This window comes from Pelobates fuscus, chromosome 10 (assembly GCF_036172605.1).
Source record: "Pelobates fuscus isolate aPelFus1 chromosome 10, aPelFus1.pri, whole genome shotgun sequence".
NCBI lineage: Eukaryota > Metazoa > Chordata > Amphibia > Anura > Pelobatidae > Pelobates > Pelobates fuscus.
In genome coordinates, this window is record NC_086326.1 from 127,606,302 (window position 1) to 127,627,684 (window position 21,383).

Consider the following 21,383-nt stretch of genomic DNA (forward strand, 5'->3'; position numbering starts at 1 on the left):
TCCTTATACATGATAAATATTGTTGCTATTGCTATTAACATTGATTTTAAACAGCATGCCAATCAATACTTAATGTCCTATGTCTTATGTAAAAAAAACAAAAACAATTGTATTTGACTTTGAAAGTCCATAGTAGGGCACTAGACTCAAATCTGAAATGAGACCTTCCCCCCTTTCACCAGAAACCTCACCTAATCACCTAGTGACTCTTTCAAACTTTATACTCCACAAAAATACATCACCCTTGGTTCAACACCATAAACTTAAAAAAAAAAACACAATTTGGGAAAAGAAAATTACAATTATCTTGGATAGATCTCCGACTCTGTCATGTTTGTCTATCCGCACTGAGCTTACATACATAGTTACATAGTTACATAGCTGAAAAGATACTTGCGTCCATCAAGTTCAGCCTTCCTCACATTAGTTTTTTTGCTGTTGATCCAAAAGAAGGCAAAAAAAAAAACGTTTGAAGCAACAAGTTAGGAAAAAAATTCCTTCTTGACCCCAGAATGGCAGTCAGATTTATCCTTGGATCAAGCAGTTATTACCCTACATTAAAAGATTATATCCTTGAAAATTCTGTTTTTACAAGTATGCATCTAGTAGCTGTTGGAACATCTGTATGGACTCTGATAAAACCACTTCTTCAGACAGAGAATTCCACATCCTGATTGTTCTTACAGTAAAAAAAAAAACCTTTCCTTTGCTTTAGACAAAATCTTCTTTCTTCCAGTCTAAACACATGGCCTCATGTCCTATGTAAAGTCCGGTTTGTGAATTGATTTCCACACAATGGTTTGTATTAGTCCCGATTATATTTGTATAATGTTATCATATCCCCTCTCAGGCGACATTTTTCTAAACTAAATAGGTTTAAATTTGTTAACCTTTCTTCATAGCTGATATGTTCCATTCCTTTTATTAATGTTGTAGCCTGCCTCTGCACTTTTTCTAGTGCCATAATATCCTTCTTTAGAACAGGTGCCCAAAATTACACAGCATATTGGTCTTACCAGTGATTTATAAAGAGGCAAAATTATATTCTCGTCCCGAGAATGAATGCCCTTTTTCATGCATGACAATACCTTACTGGCCTTGGCCACTGCTGATTGACATTGTACATTGTTGCATAGTTTGTTGTCTATAACAATTCCCAAGTCCATTTCGTGTGTTGTTATCCCTAATTCGCTTCCATTAAGGGTATACGTTGCTTGTGTATTCTTTACGCCGAAGTGCATAACTTTGCATTTTTCAACATTAAATTTCATCTGCCATTTAAGTGCCCAGTCCTCCAGTCTATCTAAATCCCTCTGCAGCAATATCTTGCTCACATTGTATTATTTTACAAAGTTTTGTGTCATCTGCAAACACTGAAACATGACTTTCAATGCTGTCTTCAAGATCATTTATAAACATGTTAAATAGAAGGGGTCCCAGAACAGACCCCTGAGGGACACCACTTGCCACCTCTGTCCAGCTTAAAAATTTACCATTAAAGGGACACTCCAGGCACCCAGACCACTTCTGCTCATTGGAGTGGTCTGGGTGCCAACTCCCACTACCCTTAACCCTGCAACTGTAATTATTGCAGTTTTTAATAAACTGCAATATTTACATTGCAGGGTTAACTCCACCTCTAGTGGCTGTCTATTAGACAGCCACTAGAGGTCACTTCCTTGTTTCTAGCACAGGTTTCCTGTGCTAGAGCGTCGCTGGACGTCCTCACGCTGTGTGAGGACCTCCAGCGTCGCTCAAAACCCCATAGGAAAGCATTGAAATGATTTTTCAATGCTTTCCTATGGGGAGACGTAATGCGCATGCGCAGCATTTCCGCGCATGCGCATTAGGTCTCCTCGGCCGGTGAGCGAGATTAGTCTCGCCCACCGGCCGACGTAATCACTAGGAGGAGCGTCGCGGAGGCGGAGACAGCGGCGAGGGACATCGCCGCTGTCCCAGGTAAGTGACTGAAGGGGTTTTTACCCCTTCAGTAACCGGGGATTGGTGGGTGGGAGGGAGAGGGACCCTCCAGTGCCAGAAAAACGGATCGTTTTTCTGGCACTGGAGTTTCCCTTTAAGGACAACTCTTTGTACTCTGTTTTTAAGCCAATGTTCTACCCGAGAACAAGCATTTTCATCTAGACCAATTTCCTTGAGTTTGAACACTCATTTTTTTGTGTGGAACTGTATCAAATGCCTTGGCAAAATCCAAATAGATTACATCCACTGCAACACCCTGATCTATACTTCTACTTACTTCTTCGTAGAATGCAATCAAGTTAGTTTGACATGACCTGTGCTTCATAAAACCATGCTGATTTTTGCTGATAACCATGTTCTTCTCAAGGAATTCTTGAATATTATCCCTTAATAACCTTTCAAATATTACCAGTCACATAAGTTAAGCTCACAGGTCTATAATTTCCAGGCAAGGATTTCAAACCCTTTTTGAATATAGGAACCACATCTGCCTTCTTCCAATCCTCCGGAACACTTCCTGAAAGAAAAGAATCGTGAAAGATTAAAAACAGAGGTTCACTTATTTCTACACTTAGTTCCTTAAGTACACGTGGATGGATACCATCAGGTCCTGGAGCTTTGATTATATTAACTTTCTTTAGTTGCTGCAGCACCTTGTCTTGAGTTAACCAATTACAATTATTCTGCAAGTTTTTAGTAGCAATCATTTGCACATCTATTGCCATGGGTTCTTCCTTAATATATACAGAGGAGAAATAGTTATTTAAAATTCCTGCCTTTTCCTGGTCTTCATTAACTAACACCCCCGTTTCAGTTTTTAGTGTACCTACACTTTCATTTTTGTTTTTTTTTAGAATATATGTACTTAGAAAATGCTTTGGGGTTGGTTTTGCTCTCTTTAGCTATCATTTTTTCATTTTGAAGTTTAGCAAGTCTAATTGCCTTTTTGCACGCATTATTTGCTTCCTTATATCTTTTATGAGATGCATCTGATTTGTTCGATTTAAATGCTTTAAATGCCCTTTTCATATTTTTTTTTTTTTTAAATTTGACAATTTTTATTTTCCTTTAAACAGCAATAGGGATACAGAAGAGAAGGAGGGAAGGGTATCATGGAAACATTGTCATTTATTAGCGTACAATGCATCAAACATTAGTCTGTAACAGTTCGAAGTGATACACAATGTGACATTATGCTTCAGCCTGGTATAACATATTATTGCATACAGTCAGTAGATCAAAGATCAGTCCCTAGTCTACCCACCCTCCCCAAGAATTTCAGGAGTTGGTGGACTAACCGGGAGCGCATCATGAATTGCTAAACTGTGATTACTTCCTGTCGCTAGATAGCCAGAGGCTGATTATGTAGCTACCTCAGATTTTCAAGCATCATACTCTTTTACTGTAGAGAAGGAAAACGGGTTTAGGCATGGAAGGGTGGGGGGGGGAAGGGGGAACTTGGTAAGGGAGACTAGTCCGCGCTACTTAGGCTGGTCTAATGTGAGACCCGCCTGGTTGCGTGGATTGCGTTAAGAAGTTGGTCCACCTAGTGTGTGCTAAGTTCATGTGTTTCTCTTCTCCAAATTGGCGAGCGTAAACTATCTCATAGGCCCAGTTTAGTTTAATTTGGTTCATGAGAGCTTCTCGTGGTGGGGCTGATGTCTGCTTCCACCTCCGAGCAATGCACATGGCTGCGGAGACAAGGACATGGTATGTTGCTGCCCACATGTCTTTGGTGAGTGATTCCGGTGGTATAAATAGTATGCACAATTCCAACGTCAATGAGATCTGTGTTTGTATAATATCAGTTATGATAGAGTGTACCTCCCGCCAGAAGGGTGTGATAAGTGGACATGACCACCAGACGTGTACCATGATGCCCTTATGTTGGCCGCATCTCCAGCATAAGTCGGAGGACTGTGGCCATATCTGGTGTATTCTAGCTGGTACTAGGTACCATCGGTATATCAGTTTACGTTGCATCTCTACGTGGGATGCACATGAGGAGACCCCTTTGTGCGAGGAGTATGCTTTGGACCAATCTTCTTGTGGACTTCTTACTTCTTCTTCTTATTATTATTTTTTTTTTATATATATATATTTTTTTATTTTATTTATTTATTTTATATTTATATTTGTATATTCCCCATCTCCCATCTATTCTCGGCGTGACACATAGGAATCTCAGGAATCCCCTATTTCTACTCTGGCAGTGTGCCAACTAATTCTTGTGCCATAAGTTGGGAAGCGGTTTAGTTCCCCTTGGGGGGGGGGGGGCCCTATTGAGGTCTCTCAGTGTGGCATAGGCTAGGATATAGCAATGTACAAAGCACGATGTGGGGCGTTAGTCTGATTATCTAAGACGCATGAGGGCCAACTTGGTGGCTTTGTTGTTGTCGTGTTATGCAACTAATATTGGTTGGTCCTGTCCCTGTCCGCAAACCTGATATGCCTCCCCGGGAATCTTACAGTGGGGGCAGGGTTGTTGCATGTGGGCCTATCTGAGGCACTTAGGCGCTGAATTAGTAGAAGAATCCCCATATATCGTTACAGTTCCCAACAACACAATACAGTACATTATACTTGCATCAGCTTCCCAGTGATACCTCCCCTCAGACATCCCCGGACCCAGCGGCTCCTCGTGGGCGGCGGTGCGTCTGTCTCCGGATAAACTCTGCAGTCTCCTGGTTCGCACACCCATATAGAGTGAGGCTGACTGTCCCCATCAGGCCCTCACTGTGATCGCGTCCCAGAGGCAGCCGTAGGTTAGCTTGTACCGCAAAATTGTCCCAGTGGTTGGCTGTTTGGAGTCATGCTTGTTCCTAATGTGGGTGCTGTGAGCTAGTCGTGGATGAGAGTATTCTGTGTGTTTGGGTATGCTGCTGGGGTTGCAAGGGTAGCAAGGGTTTTGTTGTATCATATTCACCTTCCTGGAGACCAGTAGGCCGTACTCACATCTCTGAATCAGTCCAGGTCTTAGATTCTCACGCGTCACCCGGTTTGAGTGGGTGTTGCGGGTATCATATGGCATCTCACGCCATTTCAGCTGCTTGTTAGGTCCCAAAGTGCATTACCCCTCCGTTCAGGCAACAGGGCTCCGATGTTAGTTGCGGGCTCTTTTCCATTCAGTGGTAAGCTTGCTCGGTTGTGGGTCGCCGCCACTGCGTGCCTGAGTTTGGGGTTGTATGCCCCACTTCTGTAGGAGTTTGCGCCCATCTGCCAGAGAGCTGATGACATTCATAACCCCGTTCTTATGTATTAAGAGACGAACTGGGTGACCCCAGCGGTAAGGTACCTCATGGTGCCTGAGAGCGTCCGTTATTTCTTTATATTCCTTCATTTTTATTTAGAGTTTGGGCTGAGAGGTCAGTATAAAGCTGGATGGAAAAGTATTGGGTTGGAAGGTCATTGCAGTGCCTAGATGCCTTCATCAGCGCTTCTTTGGCATGGTAGTAATGGAGGTGGGTCAATACATCTCTGGGTGCTTCTGCTGGAAGGAAGCTTGGCTTTGTTACTCTGTGTGCTCTGTCCATGAGCAAGATATCTGCTGGGAGGTCCGGGGCTAGCGTTTTAAAATAAGTTGTGAGGTATGCCATTATTTCAGGCTGTTTTACTGTCTCAGGAATCCCCCTGATCCGTATGTTCTGTCTCCTTGACCTATCTTCCAGGTCCATAACTTTATTTTGGCAGGACTCCAGTGCTTGTTCCAGGTGGTGGACATGATCAGCCATATCATTGTGTGCGTCCGCGTATTCGCCCATGCGGTTTTCCATACGGGCTGTTCTGTCCCCCAGCTCCTGCACATCCCTTCTCAGGTCTGAGATTGACTTGTTAAGGCTGTGCAGTAGTTTGTCAGACATTTCTCCCAGGCATGCTTGTAAAATATCCTGTGTGACTGGCAGGTCTCTGCTCCCAGGGGAGTCCTGCAGCGGCAGCGTGTCGTCGCCATCTTGCTTTTGATCTCCTGTGCTCGGAGTTTTGGGCGGCTGATTGCGGACGGAAAAAAAAGTGTTTTTATAATTTTTTTTCGGGGATCCGCTTCCCCTTACTTTGAGCCATGTTGGAGGGTGAATTGAGGGTTTATTGCTGGTCACAGTCGCTTAATTATCGCAGTATAGGCCAAATCAGAACGGAGCCGGTCTCACATGCGTCCATTCGCGCCGAGCGTTAAGCCATGCCCCCCCTTTTCTTATTTTTAATCTCTTGTTTTACTTCTCTACTAAGCCACATTGGTTTTAGTTTGTTTCTTTTATATTTATTTCCCAATGGTACATACTGAGAAATGTACCTTTCTAATATTTGTTGGAAGATGATCCATTTATCCTCAGTGTTCTTTTCACTAAAGAGTTTATGCCAGTCAATATATTGTAAAGCTTCCCTTAACTTATTGAAATTGGCCTTTTTAAAATTATATGTTTTAGTATATATTGAGTTTATTTCAAAGGACACTATATTGTGATCACTATTTCCCAAGTGTTCATCTACTTGAATGTTGGTCAAAAGATCAACGTTGTTTGTTAAAACCAGGTCCAGGCAAATGTCCATTCTAGTTGGTGCTTGTGCAAGTTGTGACATGAAGGTGTCATTTAACAAGTTTAAAAACCTAATTCCCTTTGCTGAGCTACTAGTCCCTCTGTCCCAATTTATGTCCGGGTAATTAAAATCTCCAATCATTAAAGTGTTACCCAGATTTGCAGCTTTCTCAATTTGCTCAAACAGCTGTTGTTCCTCGTCAATATTAACATTAGGTGGTTTATAACATATCCCAACCAATAGTTGGTTTCCTTTCTTTTCCCCCCCAAGCACCCTTCTTGTGTTTCCTATCCTTCCTAAATAACATGAACCCATTTAAGTTAACTGCCCAGTCATGTGTCTCATCCCACCATGTTTAAGTTATGCCTATTATATCATATTGTTTAGTGTATGTTAATGCCTCTAGTTCCCCCATTTTGTTATATAGGCACCCTGCATTAGTAAGCATACATTTAATATCATGCGTCACTTGTATATTTTGTGAATTATCAACATTACATAGCTACTCTGTTCTGAGCTTTCCCCTCCCCCCATCTCAACCCCCCTTATACTGTGCTACCCCTACCATTTTGTAGATTGCTATGACCCTCCCCCCTACTACTACTTGTTTAAAATCTCCTCCAACCTTCTAGCCATCCTATCCCCCAGCACTGCAGACCCTCTCCCGGTTGGGTGCAATCCATCACTACTATAAAGGTTGTACCCAATTGCAAAGTCGGCCCAGTGCTCTAAAAACCCAAAACCCTCCTTCCTGCACCAAGACTTCAGCCACGCATTAACGTCTCTAATCTCCCGCTGCCTTTCCACTGTAGTGCGTGACACAGGTAATATCTCAGAGAATCCCACCTTGGAGGTCCTTTTCTTAAGTTTGCTACCTAATTCCCTGAAATCATTATTTAGGACCTTCCATCTTCCTCTTACTTTGTCATTGGTACCAACATAGACCATGACCGCTGGGTCCCCAGCCCCTCCCAATAATCCATCCACTCTGTCAGCAACATGCTGGACCCGAGCACCCGGGAAACAGCAAACTGTCCGGTTGAGCCGATCAGAGCGGCTCTCCTAATGGCTCTCCTAATGATAGAGTCCCCTACCACCACAACCTGTCTTGCCTTCCTTACATTTTGATTCTCACCTATACTAGGGGGGCTGTTAGCTCGGCTGTTAAAAGTAACAGCTTCCTCTAATACAGCTACTCCTAAACTGTTGCTCCCAACATCTTCCCTCAAACGGGCAAATCTGCTAGGTTGCACCACATCAGGACTAGCTAGCCCTTTCCTCTTCCCTCCCCCCCGCTTCCTCGCCCCACTGTCACCCAGCTACATGCCTGTTCCCCATCTGTCTTATCTCCTCCCTCTCCACTACCTGTCCCCACTAAACTCTGCTCAGTGAGCAGCTTATGACTCTCCAAAGAGAAGTGTGGGGGCTATCAACCAAGCGTTGTCACCCACCATCAGTAGTTTACAAGCTATGGAGCAGTCCATCATGGTTGATAGGTAGTTGGGGATGCACAGAGCACGCCCCCTCATACCAGAATAGACCCCTTTCTACTGTCAGTGGTGCAGCAAACCAGTGCCTTCTCTGTTGGTTTAATTGAGAGGGAGCTGCTGGGATCAATCTCCACAAGCTGACACCTGGAGCTGGGATATAACTTCATGCCAGCCCAAGAGTCAATACAGAAATGCATGGAGCTGTGCAATCACTATGCCAGCAGCAAACGACTGGATCCAAGGGAAAATGACTTTGATAAATATCAAATGTGTGTGAGTGTATGAATGTGGGTATGTCTGTATTTGAATGTGATTCAAAAGTGGAAGAGGGTAATGCACACACTATTAAAGGGACTACTCCTACCTGAGTGCTCCAAATTAGGAGGGCCAAGTTCCCAACCAATTCAACAGAAGTAACAACAATATCTGGGCACACCTGGAGCTTTCTTAGTTGCTGTTGTTTGCACCAAGAAGAAGTTTGTTTGTTTCTTCATTGAGGTCTCCGGTATATTGCTATTTATTGTCCTCTATAGAGTACTCATAGAGTTTTGCCAGAGGACTAGATAGATAGAATATCTTGTAGTAACTGAAGCTATCAGGGCAGAATATCTTGCATTACCAGTGGATGAAGTGACTCAAAGCCCGAGTCATGGTACTTAGTATTGCGATCAGCTGTGAAAGTTAACACAAGTGCCCACAGGTACCCACAGGTGATATTAAGCTGAACTGTTGCGCCTTCGGTAACAAAAACGTCAGGAATTTTTGCATTGTAAATAAGGTGTGTGCTCATTCAAGATCACATTTTGAGAAGGTTGCCATTTCCTTGCTCCCAAGAACGGAAGACACAATTACTATACTAGCACAGCGAGTAATTGGGATTTACTGTTCATTTCAACTATTTATTTACATTTGTTTTAATTCAATTTCATTTTTTTTTATCTATATTTTATGTATGCACTGTGACTATTTGTTCTCATAATAAATATTCCTTCATTAAGTTGAAATAGAAACACATGTTCACTCCCCTAGAGGTACTTAGACAGCTGGTGAGCACTGACAGCTGTTCGAATTTCGTTTTGGTTCCAATATATTTCTGAATTTTTGGCCCATACACATCTCTTTTAGATATAGCTCCAAAGAAAACATGCACGTATTTGTCTTCACGTGTTATCTTTGCAAGCCCTCCCCTCTTTCCCTGGCACAGAATTTAGTCTGTGTTGGCGAATTCACCATTAAGAAGACACTGTGTTAGAGCCTCAAGCACCCGGCACAGCAGCTTTCCTGTGTTTGTCAATGAGCCCTAGCACAGCTCCATGAGAAGAGAAGAAGGCAGGTGCTTACTTACCCAGCACACCTGCCACTTCTACTAGCTCTGTAAAGCTAACGGAAGCAGAAGAAAACCTCCCCAGTATGGCTAACAACCAAGAGGCTTTCATTCGAGTTTGAAAAAGTGATTTGTGTGTTTGGAGTGTTCCCTTAATGTCGCATTTATTAACTTCCCATTAACTAGTTCTTATTCCTTCCCAACTTTCTTTTAGTCGTCTTCTGCTGTTTTTGTAGGCAAATTTACTTGGTTTTCCAGATATATGCAGTTTGGTTCCTAGCTTTGTTGAAGTGTATACTTTTATTTTGATTTTCTTAGTTTTGAAGTACGTGATTTTATACTCTTTACAGTGGTCACTATGACCATTGAATATTCTTTGCATGAATATGTCCTCCTCAAGCTTGAATGGTTTTTACTTGAAACATAGACATAAGATTTGCTTTTAAATACCCAGATGTGCCCTATATATTTTGGCATTCCATTATAAAAAGGTTTTCTAGAAAACCATTGATGGTTGCCATCTTACAGTGTGCATCTGGTCATTTCTATTAGACTAGATTCTTCTGTTGCTACTGTTTCTTTTTGTTTGGGAGTATATGGTAAAATTGTGCTTACTCCCATATATTTGTCTGAGGGTATTATTAAAAGTTTCCAATTTAATTTGTTACTGGCAATGGTTAGAAATTCTTAAAGGTCCAGTACACCATTGGTGCTTTATGAGAAATGTTATGAGTAATAATCATCACAAGAGAACATACATCCCTGTCTATAAGTTCTATAATATTTTAGTTTTTTTTTTTACTTAATTGCAAAAAGGCACATTGAGTATATTCTTGTCTTTTAGTATTTTACAAACAAGTCACCTCTTGCTAACCATCCAACAGATAAACAGGGATACTGAAATGGTGTGATGTGAAGAAGTATGGAAAACAGGAAAGATATTGACATATATGCAAATGTTAAAAGGATAAAATAATGTAAAACATTGCAGTATTTTGTTAACCACACACATCAGCTTGTTTTTGTTTGTTTTTTTGTATCTATTTTTTTATGTATGTGTGATGTCAAATAAATATTTTTTTCTTGCTTCAAGGACACTCCACCTGGAAGTAGCATCCTCCAGATAGAGGCGGTGGACAAAGACACAGGATCTGGTGGCAGCATCACTTATTCAATACAGGTAAATATGTCTACAATAATTTTACTTAATGCTTCTGACTTACTATGGCAAAATGTGTTCTAATTGGCACACCCGCAGAAAACTATAATGCCTGATTCCACCACTCATATCGCATCTTGGTTTGACCCTCTTGTGTTAATTATTTAAGTTCACCTGTTGGAAATCTCTTTTGTTCATTCTATGATTTTTTTTTTTGTTTAACCTCTTGTGCCACTATACCACTTTTCTAAATATTAATGACAGCTGGCCTTCAACTTTAATATATAGTTACATAGTTAAATACATAGGCTGAAAAGAAACAACATTCTTCCGTCAAGTTCAGTCTTTCTGTTAATCCCAAAGAAAGCAAAAACCCAGTTTGAATTGCATCCAATGTTGTGACAATCTAGGAAAAAATGTATTTTTGACCCCAGAATGGCAGTCAGAGCTCTCCTTGGGTCATGAAGCTATTACCCCACAAATTTTAAATTGTCTTTTAATATTATGTTTTTGCAAGTATTCATCTAGTTGCTGTTTTATATATAACCACTTTTCCAGGCAGAGAATTTGACATCCTTCTTGTTCTTATTACTATAATACTATCATATCCTGTCATAACTAAAATGTTCCATTTCTTTTTTAAATTCTGTATCCCGCCACTGCATTTTTTTTCTAGTGCCATAATATCCTTCTTTAGAACAGGTGCCCCAAATTGCACAAAATATTCAAGGTGTGGTCTTACCAGTGATATATAAAGAGGAAAAATTATATTTTCATCACGAGAATTAATGCCACTTTTTATACATGATAATACCTTACTGACCTTAGCAACTGCTGATTCACATTGCACATCGTTGCCTAGTTTGTTGTCTATAACAATTCCAAAATGCTTCTTTTATGTTGTTATCGCTATTTCACTACCATTTAGGGTTAAGTTGCTTGTAAATTATTTCCCCTAAAGTGCATAACTTTGCATTTATCTTTATTTAATTTAATCTGCCATTTGAGTACCCAGTTCTCCAATACTTCTACTTATTTTGTATTAAATGCAACTAAGTTAGTTTGACATGACCTATGTTTCATAAATCCATGCTGATTTTTACTAATAACAATGTTCTTCTCAATTAATTCCTGAATATTATCCCTTAACAACCTTTCAAATACTTTCCCAGCTACAGAAGTTAAACTCACAGGTAATTTCCAGGCAATTATTTTGATCCCTTTTTTAATACCACACCTACCTTCATCCAATTCTCTGGTACAATTTCTGAAAGAAAATAATTCTGAAGGATTAAAAAACAGAGGTTTACTTATTTCCACACTTGGCTCCTTAAGTACTCGTAGGTGAATACCGTTAGGCTTACAGCTTTGATTACATTAACTTTCTTTAGTTGTTACAAAACCTTGTCTTGAGTCATCCGATCACACTTTTTATTTGCAGCAATTATTTACATATCTTATACCATACATTTCTCTTTAATATATAGTTATTTAAAATAACTATTTAAATTGGTATTTTAAATTACTGCCTTTTCTTGTTCATTAACTAACACACCCATATCTATTTTCAGTTTATGTACAATTTTTTTGTTTATTTTTTTTAGAATGTATGTACTTAAAACATTTTTGAGGTTGGTTTTGCTATCTTTGTCTATCACTGTCTCATTTTCTACTTTTAGTCCACTTAATCACCATTTTGCTGCATTATTGATTTATATATATTAATAATAATAATAATAATAAAATCTGATATAGGGCACCTCTAATGTGTCTTTTCTTGGTTTACCTTCCCATTAAGCCACAATTGGTTTCAATGTGCTTATTTTATACTTATTACCCAAAGGTACATACTGAAAAGTGTGCCTTTCTTATATTTGTTTGATATTCCATTTGTCCTTAGAGTTTATGCCAGTCAATATATTGTAAAGCTGCCCTAATCTTATTGAAATTGGCATTTTTAAAAGAATATGTTTCAGTATGTCCCTTGTGCATTTGGATGTTTGAGTTTATTTCAAGACAACATATTTTGATCACTATTTCCCAAGTGCTCCCCTACTTGAATGTTTGTCAAAAGATCAACATTGTTTGTTATAACTAGATCCAGACAAGTATCCTTTCTAGTTGGTGCTTGTATCATTGTGACATGAAGCTGTTATTTGGAGGTTTAAAAAAGAAACCTAATTCTTCTTGATCAGCTACTAGTCCCTCTATCCCAATGTATGTCCATGTAATAAAAATCTCCAATAATTAACGTGTTCCTCAGATTTACAGCTTTCCAAATTTGCTCAAACAGCTGTTCTTCCTTATCAATATTACCATTAGGTGGTTTATAACATATCCCAACTAATACATTATTTCCCTTCTTTTACCCCAAGCAGATATTTACTTATAAAGTTTTGCACCTAGTATGCTAAATAGCTCGCCTGCCTCTGACAAAGGTGCTTGATTTTTTTTTGCACCGAAACGCGCATCAGGCGTTTAGCTTATTATTATTATTATTATTATTATTATTTTATTCTCACTTTGAATAATGGGCACTTCACTTTAGTCATGACATGGCAATGATTTTGCCGCATAGTTTTTTTTATTTTTTTTATTTATTTTTGATTTTTATAGATAGTATGTTCCATTGAGTTATCATTCTGTGGACTAAGAGTTACTTTTGTGAAGGGAGGGTTCTCTTACTATTTAGCATACTAGGTTTATATTCAGTATATGCTGGTATTTGTCTCCCTTTACTTTACTTTTCCTTTCTTAAACTGCCTTATACTTCTCATAGATATACATTGAGCATTCTAAGCATCATGATATCTATGCATTCTGTCCTTTAACTTATCTCCACTATATGGTCTCATATAATTAGTGTACATACATTAGGGTTTCTCACAAAGAAAGCAATCACTACATGGATTCTATTTATTTACTTTATTATTATTATTTTTTGGAATTATTAGTACTTCTACTGTTATTGCCTTCATGAGTTGACACTTTATGAAATTAGGATATGTAAATGATTGCCAATTTAGACAATTGTTATATAGGAGTGTTTGGCTAATTTGTATAGTTTGGAGTAATCCTAAGTGCCTCTGTATTATTTGAGGCTATACTATTGAGGCAGTTATACCTACTCTTAGTTCCTTTATTCTCTTTTCTTGGATGGTATATTAGACTTATTAGGATAACCTTATAGATATCCACTGAGCCAGACTTAATAAAGCTCAGAGTGGATGCCTCTTGCTAAGTAAATACATTGTAAATAGTGATGTCCCGCGCTGTTCGGTCCGCCCCCTATTCGTCATCATTGAGTAAACTTTGACCCTGGCCTGTACCTCACAGTCAGCAGACACATTCCAGCCATTCAGCAGCAGACCCTCCCTCCAAGACCCTCCCACCTCCTGGACAGCATCCATTTTACATTCATTGTGAAGCTGCATTCTTAGTGAGAGTAGGGACAGTGTAGCTGCTGCTGATTTGATAGGGAAATTGATAGCTAGGCTAGTGTATTCAGTGTCCACTACAGTCCTGAAGGACTCATCTGATCTCTGCTGTAAGTACAGCACCCCCAAAAAGCCCTTTTCAGGGCTAGAACATCAGTCAGCTTTTTTTTTTTTTTTTTAATGGAATTGAAGTTGCCTGCCTGCCAGCCAGCCTGTGTGTCAGGCTCACAGCATATACTGTGCCTACTTGCCCAGTGCCACCACTTACTCACTGGTGTCACAATAGCTTGCATTTAAAAAAAAAAACAATCTTTTTGACTGTAATATAATAGCAGTCAGTTTCCTTCACTAGTGTGCGTTTCAGGGCCTGCCCAGTGCCACCACTCACTCATATCTGGTGTCCCAATAGCTTGCATTTAATGAAAACTAAACTTTTTGGACTGTTATATAATAGCAGTCAGTTTCCTTCACGAGTGTGCATTTCAGGGCCTGCCAGGGCACAGTGTCACACCAGTGCCACTCATATCTGTTGTCACAGTAGCTTGCACGCATAGTACCACTAATCGAAAAAAAAAATGACAGGCAGAGGCAGGCCACCCCGCAGGGGCTGTCGTGGTCGTGGTTCTGTTATTCCCTTTAGCCCTAGAATAATGCCCAGTGTTCAGAGGCCACGTACCCTGAACTTGAAAAGACACCCAATCTTCTACAGCTTCCGCTCGGAACCTCGACGCACCAACATCCTCCAGCTTAGCTTCGGGCACCTCTCAAGTTACCACTCGCCCGCCTGCTGCCACCACCAACACTAGCACCACAGCCGCTTCACTTGGTATGTCAGAGGAGTTATTTACACATCAGTTGGAAGAAATGAGTGATGCGCAACCATTATTGCCTGAGGATGTAGATAACAGGGATATGTCTCAGTCAGACAGCATTACACACGTACGGTGTGATGATGATGATGTTGTACCCACTGCTGCTTCCTTTGCTGAGTTGTCAGATACAAGTGAAGCGGTTGATGATGACGAAGCGTCCGTGGATGTCACTTTGGTGCCCGCTAGAAAGGGAAGAAGAACAGGGGGAAAGTTCAGATTTGGAGACAGAGAGGAGGAGGAGGAGACGAGTTGGAAGCAGGGGGAGGTCGGCGCAAGGAGCTAGTGGCACAGTCCGACAGCATGCATCGGCACCCGGAGTCAGCCAGACAGCACGCCGTCATTGCAGAGCTCAGCAGTGTGGCATTTTTTTTGTGTGTCTGCCTCTGACAACAGTGATGCCATTTGCAACCTGTGCCAAAAGAAACTGAGTCGTAGGAAGTCCAACAACCACCTAGGTACAACTGTTTTGCAAAGGCACATGATCGCACATCACAAACGCCAATGGGATCAACACATGAGTACAAGCAGCACACAAACTGAAAGCCGCCATCCTCCTCCTGGTCCAGCATCTTCAGCCACGTTAACCACTGCTGTCCTCCTTGCCCCCTCTCAACCATCCGCCCCTCCGTTTCTGCTCATCGGCCCACAGTCAGGTGTCTGTCAAGGACATGTTTGAGCGTAAGAAACCAATGTCACAAAGTCACCCCCTTGCCCGGCGTCTGACAGCTGGCTTGACTGAACTCTTAGCCCGCCAGCTTTTACCATACAAGCTGGTGGAGTCTGAGGCGTTCAAAACATTTGTAGCTATTGGGACACCGCAGTGGAAGGTACCCGGATAAAAATTTATTTGCACAAAAGGCAATCCCCAACCTGTACTCGATTGTGCAAAAGGAAGTAATGGCATGTCTGGCACAAGGGTCCATCTGACCACTGATACCTGGTCTGCAAAGCATGGTCAGGGCAGGTATATCACCTACACTGCGCATTGGGTAAACCTGCTGACGGCTGCCAAGCATGGAAGCATGGCACATGTGTGTAATCTGATCGTACAACGCTTTGTGCATAAGTACCCAGGCTTACAGGACATCCTTAAGCAGGCCAGGAAGGTGTGTGGCCATTTCAGGAGTTCCTACACGGCCATGGCGCACTTTTCTGATATCCAGCGGCGAAACAACATGCCAGTGAAGCGCTTGATTTGCGACAGCCCGACACGTTGGAATTCAACACTCCTAATGTTCGACCGCCTGCTCCAACAAGGAAAAGCCGTTAACGAGTATTTGTATGACCGGGGTGCTAGGACAGCCTCTGCCGAGCTTGGAATTTTTTTGCCACGTTACTGGACACTCATGCGCAATGCCTGTAGGTTCATGCGTCCTTTTGAGGAGGTGACAAACAGTCACACTGAAGGCACCATCAGCGACATCATACCATTTGTTTTCTTCCTGGAGTGTGCCCTGCAAAGAGTGCTGGATCAGGCCGTAGATGAGCGTGAAGAGGAAGAGTTGTGGTCACCATCACCACCAGAAACAGCCTTATCAGCATCGCTTGCTGGACCTGCGGCAACACTGGAAGAGGATTGTGAGGAAGAGGAGTCAGAAGAGGAATGTGGCTTTGAGGAGGAGGAGGAAGACCAACCACAACAGGCTTTCCAGGGTGCTCATTGTCACCTATCTGGTACCCGTGGTGTTGTACATGGCTGGGGGGAAGAACATACCTTCAGAGAGATCACTGAGGATGAGGAACAGGACATAAGTAGCTCGGCATCCAACCTTGTGCAAATGGGGTCTTTCATGCTGTCGTGCCTGTTGAGGGACCCTCGTATAAAAAGGCTGAAGGAGAACAACCTGTACTGGGTGTCCACACTACTAGACCCCCGGTATAAGCAGAAAGTGCCTGAAATGTTACTGAATTACGGCAAGTCGGAAAGGATGCAGCAGTTCCAAAATCAATTAAAAAGTATGCTTTACACAATGTATAAGGGTGATGTCACAGCACAACGGGAATCTAACAGGGGGAGAGGTGAAAGTAATCCTCCTCCTCCCACGACCATGCTGGCAAGGACAGGACGCTTTACAGACGCGTTGTTGATAGAGGACATGCGGAGCTTTTTAAGTCCTACGTATCTCCACAGCTCTTCGGGGTCCACCCTCAGAGAACGACTCGACCGACAGGTAGCAGACTACCTCGCCTTAACTGCAGATATCGACACTCTGAGGAGCGATGAACCCCTTGACTACTGGGTGTGCAGGTTTGACCTGTGGCCTGAGCTATCCCAATTTGCGATAGAACTTCTGGCCTGCCCCACTTCAATTGTGTTGTCTGAAAGGACCTTCAGTGCAGCAGGAGATATTGTCACTGAGAAGAGAAGTCGCCTAGGTCAAAAAAGTCTAGATTACCTCACCTTTATTAAGATGAATGAGGGATGGATCCCGAAGGGACTGACAATGGGCGATACATTCGACTAAAAAAGGCCTGATGAGGGGGACTACTTAACACACCACTCCTATCTGGTGGCACATTAGATTCCACGCCCAGTGCCCCAAATTTGAAGTAGGAGGACCGACCAAGCATGTTTTTCCATCTCCCGCTTCCTAAAATCGATGCCCAGGGCCGGTGCAAGGATTTTTGCCGCCCTAGGCAAAAAAAAATTTGCCGCCCCCCCCATATGTCCTGCCCACCATGTGACATCACAATGCCTCGCCCATATGCTCTGCCATATGGGCAAACGCCAGTCTTCACAAAGTGTCTTTTATCTGAAGACAGTGTGTTTACATTAAAAAGTCTACAGGCACAGGCTATAGACACCAGAACCACTACATTATGCTGTAGTGCTTCTGGTGACTATAGTATCCATTTAGTGTGAGATTAGTGCCACTAATAATATATTGGATTGCCTACTTACCACCAGATGAGGACAAGAGGCTGATGATGGGCTCAGTCTGGCTCCACAGGTCTGGTGTAGAAGAGGCTCTCTGGAGACTGTATTTAACAGTGCTCACAACAATTAACGAACAGGAAGCAGCTCCATTTTTTAGGGCCCCTTACACAGCTCAAGGTCTGGGCCCCCGGGGCTTGACCGTGAGTATGCCTACAATGCCCACCCATAAATACCTACATGGCCCACCCATGAGTTCTCTCACAGGAAGTGGAGTGTGTAGGGGATGTTTTATGTGTTATTGTAGAGGATGCAATGTGTGTGTGTTCTTATAGAATGTAGTGTATAGGGATACCAATTTGTGTAAGGGATGTAGTGTGTTAATAGGGGATGCAGTGTGTGTTTGCGTGTAAGGAATGCATTGTATGTTTATGTGTGTGAGTGTGTGTGTGTAAGGGGTGCAAGGTGTGTTTCTGTGTATGTAATTGAATGCAGTGTGTGTCCCTCCTGTCCCTCCGTGTTCTCCCCTTCTGTGCCTTAGTGCTCTCCCTTGGCCCCCTGTAGCCCCCCCTTGGTGGTCTTCTCACTCCCCCCTCTCCCCCTTAGTGGTCCTCCATCCCTCCCCTTAGTGGTCCTCCCTCTCCCAAACCCTTGAGTGGTCCTCCCTCTCCCAAACCCCTTAGTAGACCTTAAAACCACCCTCCCCTCCCCTCATGGACTTTACACCCCCCTTCCCCTCCCCTCCCCTCATGGACTTTACACCCCCTTCCCCTCCCCTCCCCTCATGGACTTTACACCCCCCCTCCCTTCCCCTCCCCTCGTGGACTTTACACCCCCCCTCCCTTCCCCTCCCCTCGTGGACTTTACACCCCCCTCTCCCTTCCCCTCCCATCATGGACTTTACACCCCCCCTTCCCCTCCCCTCATGGACTTTACACCCCCCCCCTTCCCCTCCCCTCATGGACTTTACACCCCCCCTTCCCCTCCCCTCATGGACTTTACACCCCCCCCTTCCCCTCCCCTTCCCTTGTGGACTTTACACCCCCCCTTCCCCTCCCCTCCCCTCATGGACTTTACACCCCCCCTTCCCCTCCCCTCCCCTCATGGACTTTACACCCCCCCTTCCCCTCCCCTCCCCTCCCCTCATGGACTTTACACCCCCCCTCCCTTCCCCTCCCCTCATGGACTTTACACCCCCCCCTCCCTTCCCCTCCCATCATGGACTTTACACCCCCCCTTCCCCTCCCCTCATGGACTTTACACCCCCCCTTCCCCTCCCCTCATGGACTTTACACCCCCCCCTTCCCTTGTGGACTTTACACCCCCCCTTCCCCTCCCCTCCCCTCATGGACTTTACACCCCCCTTCCCCTCCCCTCCCCTCCCCTCATGGACTTTACACCCCCCTTCCCCTAATAAACTGTGCACCCCCTCCCCTCATGGACTTCACACCCCCACCCCCCCTCCCCTAATGGTTCACCCCCTCCCCTAATGGTTCACCCCCCTCCCCTAATGGTTCACCCCCCTCCCCTAATGGTTCACCCCCCCTCCCCTAATGGTTCACCTCCCCCTCCCCTAATGGTTCACCTCCCCCTCCCCTAATGGTTCACCCCCCTCCCCTAATGGTTCACCCCCCCTCCCCTAATGGTTCACCCCCCCTCCCCTAATGGTTCACCCCCCCTCCCCTAATGGTTCACCTCCCCTCCCCTAATGGACTTTACAACACCCTCCCCTAAGGGTCCTTACCCCCCCTCCCCTAAGGGTCCTTACCCCCCCTCCCCTAAGGGTCCTTAAAACCACCCTCCCCTCCCCTCATGGACTTTACACCCCCCTTCCCCTCCCCTCCCCTCATGGACTTTACACCCCCTTCCCCTCCCTTCCCCTCCCCTCGTGGACTTTACACCCCCCCCCTCCCTTCCCCTCCCCTCGTGGACTTTACACCCCCCCTCCCTTCCCCTCCCATCGTGGACTTTACACCCCCCCTTCCCCTCCCCTCATGGACTTTACACCCCCCCCTTCCCCTCCCCTCATGGACTTTACACCCCCCCCCTTCCCTTGTGGACTTTACACCCCCCTTCCCCTCCCCTCCCCTCCCCTCATGGACTTTACACCCCCCTTCCCCTCCCCTCCCCTCCCCTCATGGACTTTACACCCCCCTTCCCCTCCCCTCCCCTCCCCTCATGGACTTTACACCCCCCTTCCCCTCCCCTCCCCTCCCCTCATGGACTTTACACCCCCCTTCCCCTAATAAACTGTGCACCCCCTCCCCTCATGGACTTTACACCCCCACCTCCCCCTCCCCTAATGGTTCACCCCCCTCCCCTAATGGTTCACCCCCTCCCCTAATGGTTCACCCCCCTCCCCTAATGGTTCACCCCCCCTCCCCTAATGGTTCACCCCCCTCCCCTAATGGTTCACCTCCCCCTCCCCTAATGGTTCACCCCCCTCCCCTAATGGTTCACCCCCCTCCCCTAATGGTTCACCCCCCCTCCCCTAATGGTTCACCCCCCCTCCCCTAATGGTTCACCCCCCTCCCCTAATGGTTCACCCCCACCTCCCCCTCCCCTAATGGTTCACCCCCTCCTCTTCCTCCTCCTTCCTGCCTATGTAGCGTGGCCGGGCGGCGCGGAACGCGGGACAGGAACCTCTGTTTCCTGTACCCGGCCGCCGGCGGACTGAAGGGAAGTGCTCACTGAGTGAGCACTTCCTGTCAGTCCGCCGGCGGCCGGGTACAGGAAACAAAGGTTCCTGTCCCGCGTTCCGCGCCGCCCGGCCACGCTACATTGAGCGACCGGCAGGAGGGCGCGCTCTGTGTCTCCCTCCTGCCGGTCACAAACCCGACCGCCCTCCACACAGCAGTGCTGCGCCGCCTGAGGCTTGCTAAAGCGCTCAGGCGGCGCATCATGAGGAGCCGCAGCGGGAACTCCGGGTGCAGGGATGGGATCCGGCGCCCCCTGCTAAGGGGCGCCCTAGGCGGCTGCCTAGGTCGCCTTACAGGTGGCGCCGGCCCTGTCGATGCCTTATGTACACGTCCCCTGATAGGGGACGTAACAGGGATTAAACTGATAGGAGTGCTGTGTTAAGTAGTACTATTCCTATCAGTTTAATCCCTGTTACGTCCCCTATCAGGGGACGTGTACATAAGGCATCGATTTTAGGAAGCGGGAGATGGAAAAACATGCTTGGTCGGTCCTCCTACTTCAAATTTGGGGCACTGCGCGTGCAATCTAATGTGCCACCAGATAGGAGTGGTGTGTTAAGTAGTACTATTCCTATCTAGTGGCACATTAGATTGCACGCGCAGTGCCCCAAATTTGAAGTAGGAGGACCGACCAAGCATGTTTTTCCATCTACCGCTTCCTAAAATCGATGCCTTATATACACGTCCCCTGATAGGGGACGTAACAGGGATTAAACTGATAGGAATAGTACTACTTAACACACCTTATAATAATGCAGAGAGAGGCAATGCAGAGAGAGGAGTCTGAAGAAGAGGAGTCAGAGGAGGAAGGTGGCTTTGAGGAGGTGGAAGACCAAACACAGCAGGCGTCCCAGGGGGCTTGTTGTCACCTTTCGGGGCTGGGTGGAGGAAGACCTTCAATGACATCAGTGAGGACAAGGAACGGGACATGGCTAGCTTGGTATCCAACCTTGTGCAAATGGGGAGTTTGCGGTTGGGCAAATGGACTGTTTGCGGTTGTTTGCGGTTCGTTAA

General features: G+C 44.6%; 1 protein-coding gene across 1 annotated transcript in view; it reads left to right on the top strand.

Annotated features, from left to right (window-relative positions):
* Positions 1 to 21,383, top strand: part of CDHR1 (cadherin related family member 1) — a 166,393-nt gene that overhangs the window by 18,597 nt on the left and 126,413 nt on the right. The window contains exon 6 of the mRNA XM_063435215.1: positions 10,421 to 10,507. Coding sequence (XP_063291285.1) covers positions 10,421 to 10,507 — 87 coding nt within the window. The remainder of the gene's footprint in view (positions 1 to 10,420; positions 10,508 to 21,383) is intronic.